The sequence below is a fragment of the Calliphora vicina genome, chromosome 3, assembly GCF_958450345.1.
Source record: "Calliphora vicina chromosome 3, idCalVici1.1, whole genome shotgun sequence".
NCBI lineage: Eukaryota > Metazoa > Arthropoda > Insecta > Diptera > Calliphoridae > Calliphora > Calliphora vicina.
In genome coordinates, this window is record NC_088782.1 from 59,122,965 (window position 1) to 59,134,113 (window position 11,149).

Consider the following 11,149-nt stretch of genomic DNA (forward strand, 5'->3'; position numbering starts at 1 on the left):
ATATATGTAAGTTTTCGTAATGGATCCATTTTTGATAGCAAGTAATGATTCGGTGCAAAAATTATTTCCTTTTATACCGTTCCAGCATTATTTCGGACATGCAAAATCGTCTTTCAGGGTTTCTCATCTTCAATTCGTATGGTACCCAAATTCCCTGCTTTTGGAGGATTCCTGTTGCTCGCTAACGTTTTGAAACTGCTGCTTGAGTAACTCCCAATAATTTTGCAAGCTCTTTTTGAGTTTTTACAACAATCTTAATGAAGTAATGCCTCCAATTATTGAGGCCTGTTTCACGATGTCGAAAGGAAAATGATTTTTGGCTGGACTTGCCGATCTTTGTCTTCCGTGTCAAAATCACCACTTCTGAACCGAACAAACCATCGCTCACACATTGAAACACATTCACCATAAGCTTCAGTGAGCAATAGGTATGCTTCAGAGGCACATTTTTTAAAATTGAATTAGTAAAGCAAAACTTCCCGCATATGACTCTTTGTTGGTACAAAATTCGACATTTTCAAAGCAAAAAAAAACTTTGTTGTTCACTCTATAATGTTCAATAACCAATTGAGAATTAATGACAGATATGTACCCTTCAAAATTACATTTAAGTTATTAAAAACAAAACCGCGTTCAAAAGTTACACCATCCATAGTAAATACCGCATTTTTAAGTCATGCTTTCTTGAAGTATGGATTTTTTAGCTTTATTGATTTATTCACCTGCACTTAAGTACAAGGTGGTGCAAAAGTAAACTTCCGATGTTTTTTGATTCTTCTTGTGGATTATTTTTATTTGGTCTTTTAGTTTTTTCACATCAATTCGAGAATATGATGTCATGTAAATGGTCGCCGCCACAGTTGATTGTCATTTGAGCCCTTTTTATGGCATTTTCCATCACTTTGGCCAAAACTTCCGGCGATAGGCCCTCACATTCTTGACGGATATTGTCTTTATGAGCTGCAAGAGTCTGAGGCTTGTTAACATAAACCCGCGACTTCAAAAAGCCCCATAAAAAGAAGTCTGGAGCGGTCAAATCAGGCGATCTTGCTGGCCAGTGCAAATCGCCAAAACGGGAGATTAGGCGGCCGGGAAATGCATCCTTCAGCATATCGGTTGTGGCACATGCAGTGTGTGCCGTTGCACCGTCCTGTTGTAACCACATGTTTTCCAATCCCAATTCATCAAGTTGCGGCAAAAAGAACTCGTTGATCATTGCTCTGTAGCGCTCACCATTCACAGTAACCGTTTGGCCCGCGACGTCTTCGAAGAAAAATGGTCCGATGACTCCTCCAGCGAAAACAGCTTACCATACAGTGACTTTGAGCGGGTGTAATGGCTCTTCGTGGGTTACACGCGGATTTTCAGTACCCCAGAAGCGTAAATTTTGCTTATTTACGTACCCGCTAAGATGGAAATGGGCCTCATCACTCATGATTATTTTTGATGAAAAAACCGACCGATTATTGGTCAACTAAATAGTCAGCAATATTACGCGTTCTGGAGCAGTGTAGCGTAACATTGTTTATTAACGTGTATTTCGCATGTGTTTACTACACAAATGTCAAAACAGAACTGACATTAGGGACCAATCGCAAAATTTATAGCATTTTCTGATTAGTTTTGCGCCACCTTGTACTTTACCAAAAATATTTTTTCCCATCTGCCTGCCTCAACCAATGCAAGTGTTTTAATCCTTTTTTTTACGCATTTCCATAAACTTAATCATATTTATTAAAGTAATTCCTGTAAAAAATTAAAAAAAGACACCTTTATTTGTTGTCACTTGGTTCAATCAACTTAAAGCTTTTGTTAATTTCTTTTGAGTTATTCATAAATATTAAATTGTCGTAAACATATTTATTAAATAAAATTATAGGTATAAAACTGTAAAACTGTGTGTTACATAGAAAATTAAATTGTCACATTAACTTAAGTTAAAGCAAGTAGTTGAACAATTATTTGTCTGACAATATACTTGTCATTCCCTGATTGCTTGGTATTTACAATAAAAGCGACAAAGCCACACTTAAATTTGAAGTGCTGTCCTTAGCAACACGTTTTTCATAAAAGCAAAATGGAATTGTACACAGAGAAAACTGATTCGTGATAGCAACCGAATTTATTGCCAATCGAATGATTCGGTGCATACATAGCATTTTTCAGTTCTAACAACAGAAAGTCAATTGATAAAGAAGAATTTCAGTTGAGGCAACCAAACTTTAGTTACGCATTCCAAAATATTGTAGCCACAAACTGTAAAATTCGGTCACTAAGATAGAATCATTCGATTAGCAACAAATCTGTTTTCTCTGTGTATTATTATCGTTCAGATCTATTAAATGGTAACAGTAAATTTGGTCAGCTTGCTTTGGTGTGAAACACATTTTCATTTTGATGGCTGGGTTAATCGTCAAAATTGTTGCATTTGAGGTTCAGAGAACACACATGTGATAGTCGTAAAACAAATGCATCCTCAAGTGTCATTGTTTGGCTGGATTTTTGGCTATTATATACAGTTTCACAATGATTGTGTTTTTTTATTGCTGCTTGTCGCCCAATTGTATTCCTACTTGTCCCCAACTCTAAATTCTCACCCTACAATTATTACCATTAACATGACAATTTTAATAAATTAACACCTCTAATTTAAAAATTATAAATCATTCCCCCCACTAACAGTATAAATCAAATAGTTTTTAAACCAAATCACAGCATTTAGTGTGTTAAACTCTCGCCTTAAACATGATAAGAAATTGGAGAGATTTCGTTGGCAATATCTTTCCCTCCAATCCGGAAATTGGTGAAATTGGTTCGCTCAAATTAAACATATGGCTAGCCAATATTACAGGGGTGCCGATAATTGGTCTAAAAAAGGAATCAAACAACATGAAATTGTTAATATTGGTATATGGCATTTGTACTAGTTTCTTGGTGACATTTGTTTATACTGGTTTTGAAATTTATGATTTGATCTTGAATCTAGATGATTTGGATAAAATAACACAGAATATTTGTTTGTCTTTGACACATGTGACGGGAACAGTGAAGGTATTTATTATAATGAATAATTTTTAAATTAAATGTAAATTGTGTTAATGTTTTGTTTCTTTACAGATTGCAAATTTGTTTTACAGATATAAAGATCTGAAAATGGTTATAGACAAGTTAAAATATGTTACAAAAACATACACCAAATCGCAGAAACAGGTAAGGAAGCGATAAGTATATACTAAAATATTTCAAAATTTTATGGTAAAAACATATTTAGCCATATTTAATTTGAATTAATTTAATTTTTTTCGGTAACAGTAATTTCGGTCTGACTTAAGTTATTAATAAAATGTTCAAAATTAAAAACAATTAAGAGAGCTATATTCGGCTGTGCCGAATCTTATATACCCTTCACCAAATTATACTTCAAAATACAAATTTTTAATATTTTTAGGTAAACAAAATTTTTTTTTTTTCAAATTTGTTTTTTTAATTTTTTGGAAATTTTTTTTTTTCGAATTTTTAAATATTTTTTTGTCAAATTTTATTTTTTTTTTTAAATTTTTTTGTTTTTAAAATTCGTCGTTGAAAAGGTCTTTGAAATATGTATCATTATCCATATTGTCTATATTAATGACTTAGTAATCCAGATATAGGTCAAAAATCGAGGTTGTCCTGGTTTTTTCCTCATATCTCAGCCGTTTGTGGACCGATTTTGCTGATTTTAAATAGAAAACTTCTCGAAAGCATGCCTCACAGAATTATTGAAAGTTTGGATTCCGAAGATATCTGGAGTCATCAGAAAATTGATGTCAAGAGACAGACGGACATGGCTTAATCGACTCCGCTATCTATTAGGATCCAGAATATATATACTTTATAGGGTCGGAAATGAAGAAATTACAAACGGAATGACAAACTTATATATACCCTTCGCACGAAGGTGAAGGGTATAATAAGATGACAAAGGTGTCATCTGGTTGTTTATGTCGTATTCAGTGCCCACATCTTTGCTTAGAATATTTCCGAGTTAACAAAATGATTCGATGTCCTCGACTACCTCATTATAGAATGCGAGCGAAGATGTGTCCGTTGAATTGATGGGCTATTTAGAACAAAACATCTGCATAATCTATATCGTTGAGATATTCATTTAAATTCCAGCGAATAACACGATGGGAGTCGATATTAGTTTATTCCATAACAGAAACAACAAAAGTGTAGGTGACAGAACACAGCCTAGTTTTTGTCACAGATAGTTTGGAAAGGTTGAATCTCATTCATTTTAAAACAGACTACGGACTCTGAATCTGTGAATAACACCTTGATTATGTTCATTACCTTTTCCGGTATTCCTTTCATAACGAGCGCTATCCAAATAGCGCTATAAGACACCGTGTCAAATGCCCGTTCAAAATCTCCAAAGAGAAGATGAAGCTGGGAGTTGTGCTATGGATTGTTTGATAATTAGAAGGTTCTGTCTAAATCCGACCTGCTCATTCCTCGATTTCGGAGAAAAGATGGGCCATTAAGCACAAATCATTCGCATAATCTTTATCGTTGAGATATTCATTTTAATTCCAGCGAATACCACGGTGGGAGTCGTATTAGTATAAGAGAATCAAGAAAGGTGTAGGTGACAGAACACAGCCTTATTTTACGCCACAGTTAGTTTGGAAAGGTTTAATCTTATGTCTTTTAAAACGGACTACGGACTCTGAATCTTTGTATAACACCTTCATTATGTTTTAGGAGACACCGTGTCAAAAGCCCATTCGAAATCTACAAATAAAAGATAAAGCTGCGAGTTGTGCTCAATGGATTGTTCGATTATTAGTCGCAGTGTTTAATGTGATCTTTGTATGAACGTTTCGGTCTAAAACCGGTCTGCTGCTTCTGTCACATTGGTTCAATAAATGGGCTGATCCTCTTAAGTATTAATAGCGACACCACCTTACTGATTGCATTTAACAGTGTTATACTCCTCCTGTTTTTACATTGGAATAGGTCACCTTTTTTGGGGCACTGTTACAACTATTCCTTCTTTCCACGACATGGGTATCGTGTTGGTATTCTATACCTTTCGCATTATCAGTTTAAGATATTGAGCTATTGGTCCGTACTTTAATAGTTCGGAGGGGATGTTGTCGGCGACGGCGGTCTTTGCGTTCTTCAGACTATTGAGGATCTTAAGAACTTCTCCTAAGTGGGTGGCGAGAAGGACTTTTCTAGTAGATGGCGATGCCCAGATACTATAAAGAAATCTGGAGCTGTGGTAGGAGCGGTCGAGAAGAAACTATGGCATCTTTTAAGTTGTTGGTCAATAGTGTTAAGGTCATTGCCATTGCCATTGTCATCTTTTATCTTAGCAGTCTTCCAAGATTCCTTATAGCGCTGTACACATATCGTAAGTTACCAGTGTTCGCAGCCTTTTCGATATCGTTGATGATATTATCGTAGAAATTTTCGTAATCCATACTTAGCATTTGTTTTACTCTACAAGTGGCGGATCTGTAATCAGTCTTTAGTGCCTAGATTTAGAATTATCAACTTTATGTTTAATTCGTCTACGTGCCTTTATAATTTTCCGCTGTCCGCCCATATTTGGGCTATATCCTGCCACTGGTACTCTGTGTTCGAATGAAGGCGTTCTCTTAATGCGTTGTTGTAGGCAAGATGAGCTTGTGGATTAGAAAAATTCGACAGGTTGTATTTTTGTCGTTTCGGGTTATCTTTGTTATGGGTCGCAGGGCGAAGCTTAAAAGCTCCAACTAATAACTGGTGGTCGTTGTTAATATCTGCACCTCGGCGAGATTTCACATTCAATTTATTTATTATAAAGTGGTAGATTTGGTTCCGTGTTTGAACGTCGGGTGTCTCCCACGTATATTTATGAATATCCCTGTATGGGAACTAAGTTCCACTGATATAAAAACAAATCAACTAATCTTTCACTGTTGTCGTTTCGTACGGTAGCAAGATCGAGTGTTCTCATAACTTTCCACATGCTGACATTGTTGTTATCCACCTTAGCGTTGAAGTCGCCCAATAAGATTTTGATATCACCAGTTGGAGAAGTTTTCTTTCGATTTTCCATCATCAGGTTCGTTAGGAGTATAACTCTGTAAGATAGTTATTTTGCAGAATTTCGAATTAAATCTTGCCTTAACAATTCGGTCCGAGAAGGGTACATAATCAATAAGGATTATGTACCCTTCGATGAAATGAAAATATAAGACCGACACCACATTCGTTTGCAGTCATGACCTGAGTATATAAAAGTATGTGCGGTTGGAAGTTGCTTGGGGCCATTGTATAACCACCAGATTTCGCTTAGGCCAAGATTACCCAGATTATATGAATTGAATTCCTTGCAAATTTGTTCCAGTCTTGATGGTGTAGAGAGGCTTCGGACATTCCAGCCTCCAATCATTATCCGTTGTTTGAGGCAGTAAGTCGTAATCGGATTTATTAGTGTTTCAGCAATATTTATATTGATTGTTTTTACGAATTGAGTTATTAGCACAATGCCAACCAATATTTCGTCATGACAATGGGAGCCTCATCGGTACTCAGAATTTAAAGATAGACGTTGCCAGACATCTCCAATTCGCTGAACTGCCGGCCACTGCTTATTAATCACAGTTACCTGTCAAAGTATAAGATAGGGAGGCAACCCGCGGCGGCGTCCCATATCATATCAGCTATGCTTTCCTGTGTGGTTTTATTCTTCTGAAATTCCTAACTTTGCAAATTTTATCTTTTTTTTTACAATTTCAGCTTGAAACCTTTCAAAATGGAGAATTGGAAAACAAAATAGTGTTAAGCATCTATATTGGTATAGTGGGTATAACTGGAATTTTGGCCATGATTGTGCTGTTCATGCGTAAGTATTTCTGTTAAAAAACCCTATATATCCCTATATTCTTAATTGTATTCCCATTTTATTAGATCCTGAATCTGTGGCTGGTGAAATATTTCCCTATCGTGTAATTCTGCCATCTTGGTTGCCACTCTTTTGGCAACTCATCTACATGGGTATGAGTGTTTCGATATTTGCCATACAAATAGTGTCCGTTGATTATTTAAATGTTACCATCATCAATCAAATACGTTTTCAATTGAATATATTAAATTTGTCATTTGATGAATTGACCATTGCAGCCAAGACTCCGGTTAACAAGAAAAAAGAACATGCTAAAGCATTGGAGGTTTGGAAAGGAGAACCATTGGCACGTTTAAATTCGATTATCGAACATCATTGTTTATTGAGGGAGTAAGTGGCAGAATAAGATCATATCATGATAAAATTATTCACATTTTTTTTGTTCGTTCTTTAAGAATTCGTCAACTGACTGAGGATATTTTCTGTCAGCCCGTTTTGCTGCAGTTTTTCACGTCTTTGATGATATTTGCCATGACCGGTTTTCAGGCCACGGTCAGAACTGGTGGCAGCAATGGGGCTGTTTTAATTTATTTTTATTGTGGCTGCATCTTTTGTCAACTTTTCGTTTATTGTTGGTTTGGCAATGAAGTATTTGAACAGGTAGGTGAGGTGACTTCTTTTAAAGTTCTTTTTTTTTGTTTTTGTATGTGTTTTCATGTTTCTTTTGTTCTGTTTAATGTGTTTAAATGAAAATTAAAGAGTGGGTTTATTTTATGGCCAAATAAGGGATTTCAATGACAGTTTTGATTGTGGCAAATTAAACTTAAGCTTGTTGTGTGTTTTGTCAGCCAAACATAACCATGTAGTGTAGTTTTCTTTATCAATTATATTTTGAAACATGTTTCTTAAAATGGCTCGAAATCAATTTCAGTCAAGTGAAAATCTTTATAGTCGTTATTCAGTACGATTAAATGATAAGGAAGTGATATTAGGGTGATCCTAAAGAGAGAAATATAATCAATGAAGACATTGACATTTTCCCATCTTTCGGGCAATATTTGGATTCCGAGCCAAACGCACTGTTCATCTTTTGAGGCCAAGAACGAATCAAGCCAATTTTGGATACTGAGTTCTAAGTTGAAGCGTATTCCAGAGAGTGCGTTTTACATCGATCGAAACAAATAGTATTCGGACAATAGTATTTCGGCAAATGCTCTCTTCAAGCGAATCATTTGTATTCGGTGCAAGTTCCACAATATGGTTTCATAATATATAGGACCCCTTTGCTGCCACCAAATACAGAGCATTACCTCAGCGCCATGGATATTTGGCTTTGGTGTCGATTCGGCTGGATGGTCGGGCATCTCTTATGCTTTGTTTTATTGTAATGAATCCATTTTTCATCGCAAGTACTGATCGCTCGGCAAGGTCGCTCGGCTTCAATTCGTACTGTACCCAATTTCCCTGTTTTGGATGAATCCTACTCCTACTGAATCCCTATCCAATCAAAATTTTTTGGAAATAAATCTGGCAGTTCCAAACAGCTGGTTTGATCGGGATAAAATTTGACGTCAGCGTAGCCAAGGAGTATTTGAGTTTAAGTTATTCAAATGGGCCCTACAAATGCTGCAGATGCGGCGCTAAAGGTACCTTCAACATGTAAAATTACAAAGGGCAACAAAATCAAAAAAAAATTAAGAGGCTTTTTAAACCACTACACAATTTTGATGTATTGAGGTTCCAGTAGTACAAATATGGTCCACATTTTAAATTCTATGGAAAAGTTTTTTTTTTAATTTTTTTTTTCTAAAATTGCGAATTTTTGTAGATGTTTCTCCACATAATTTATGATAACTCAAAAAGAGTTAGTCCGATATTACTAAAATAGACTTGGAAAAGTTAAAATTTATATATTGCGTTTTAATCGGCTGAGTAGTTTCGAAGTTATAATAACAAATTGAAGCAAAAAATATATTTTTTACGTGAAAATAGCAAATTTTTTTGTTTTAAAAAAATCATGAAAAATCGAAAACGGCAGAAATGGTTCAGGTTTATTACTTTATCACAAACCCACATATAATGGCAACAAAATGAGATATCGACTATAAAAATCGATTGATTCTTTTCGAATTTATTCACAATTAAGTGAATTCGGTAATTTTCATAAAATTTTACTTTTTTGTTTGATATACATAAAAATGAGTAGTTAATAATCTTCTTACGATTGATTGAATTTTGAAAACATTTTCCCATGCTATGTACATATTTTTACTTATATATTGCGTTATAATCGGCTCAGTAGTTTCGGAGTTATAATAACAAATTGAAGCAAAAAATATACTTTTTACGAGAAAATAGCAAATTTTTTTGTTTAAAAAAAATCATGAAAAATCGAAAATGGCAGAAATTGATCAGATTTATTGCTTTATCGTAAAGTTACATGTAATAGGAATAAACTGAGATATCGACCATAGAAATCGATTAATTATTTTCGAATTTATTCACAATTAAGTGAATTCGCTCATTTTCACAAAATTTTACTTTTTTGTTTGATATACATAAACTTGAGTAGTTAATAATCTTCTTTCGATTGATTGAATTTTGAAAATATTTTCCCTATGCTATATACAAATTTTCACATAAATATTGAGTTTTATCGGCTGATTAGTTTCGGAGTTATAATAACAAATTGAAACAAAAAATAAATTTTTTATGTGAAAATAGCTAATTTTTTTGTTTTTAAAAAATCATGAATAATCGAAAACGGCAGAAATTGATCAGGTTGAAAATTGGAACTTTTTTAAGATTACTTCAATAATATCGGAATAACCCTTTTTGAGTTATCATAAATTATGTGGAGAAACATCTACAAAAATTCGCAATTTTAGACCAAATCGACTCGAATATTTTTTGTTAGTTAGACAACTAAATTACCAGTAATATACAAAAGATTTCAGAGCCAAATCAATTATGGATTCAAAAGTAAACGATTTTCAATTAAAAAATTAAAACAATAGTAGATTTTGGCTGTTTTTTGGGCAAAAAGATGACTTAACTCTTTTTTTATTAAAAAAAAACTTTCTTTAAGAACATATAACAATTTTATGTTTTTCTGTAAGCTTTCTTTACGGAGAACATTTTGGTATAAAAAACTTAGTCGGACCTTTTAAATATTTTAATAAAATTTTAGACATTATCCGATCCGACCGATTAAAACTATAACAAGTAAGAGTGTTACATTCGATTGTGCCGAATCTTGTGTTTCCACCATTAATGTGTGACAATATAATATTTTCTGATATAGCGGATCTTGTATGGGACTAGGGACAAATGTTGCCCGATTTTTGCCATACTTTACAGTATAATTTAGAACCAACATAGCAACACAGTATTTGTGGCAAATTTCAGCCCGGTAGCGCCTATTTTTCCGCCCTATCGTGATTTCAACAGATGGACGGACATATCTAGGTCGTCTTAGAATTTCGTAAGGACCCAGAATATATATACTTATGTGGGTCTGCGATGAATATTTCGATGGTGAGTATAAAAAAAGATTAGCAAACAATCTCACCCTTATTACCGTTTAAAGGTTAATAATAAATGTCATTTTCTCTTTACTTATTTTCATTTCTAAATTAAGAGTCTATTTATTTATAATACTGCTCTACTCCCTTCAAAAAAAACATTTCATTTCAGAGCAAAACACTTGCCACCAGTGGTTTCAATTCATCATGGTATCTCTTCGATCGTCGCTATGGCAAATCTCTGGTGATCTATCTAACCAATGCACAATGTCCATTCATATTTACAGCTGGCGGTTTCATGGGACTCTCTCTGCCAAGTTTTGCGGGAATTTTGAGTAAATCGTATTCGTATATTGCTCTACTACGTCAAATATATGGAAGATAAAAAAATTAAAATAAAAAAAAATATAACACAAATCAAACAACACACAAACTCATTCATGAAACTGATTGTTGGCAAAAATAAAAAAAAAAAAAAATAAAATCAAACAAAATTGCTATAAATTGCACTGGTATTGACTAATTGATATTTTTATGCACTTGAACTTTTCGCAACAAGTTAATTTAATTTCTTTGGAAATTACATGCTAGTAATTGCTACAAACTAATAAATTAATTTCTAATAAAATGCTTAAAGTTAAAATGAATAAAACGGATTTTGTATAATTCATAGACTAGGAGTTTTTTATGTTAAAAAAACTCGTTAGTTGGAATTAAAATTGGCGGGAATTTTAACGCGAAATAC

General features: G+C 33.9%; 1 protein-coding gene across 1 annotated transcript; it reads left to right on the forward strand.

Annotated features, from left to right (window-relative positions):
- Positions 1-2,721: 2,721 nt before the first annotated feature.
- LOC135953788 (odorant receptor 4-like) lies at positions 2,722-10,854 on the forward strand. The gene is made up of 6 exons (XM_065503795.1): positions 2,722-3,051; positions 3,118-3,210; positions 6,775-6,880; positions 6,946-7,270; positions 7,336-7,540; positions 10,577-10,854. Exons 1-6 carry the CDS (start codon positions 2,746-2,748, stop codon positions 10,787-10,789), a joined length of 1,248 nt encoding a protein of 415 aa, XP_065359867.1. The 5' UTR covers positions 2,722-2,745; the 3' UTR covers positions 10,790-10,854.
- The last annotated feature ends 295 nt before the right edge of the window (positions 10,855-11,149 follow it).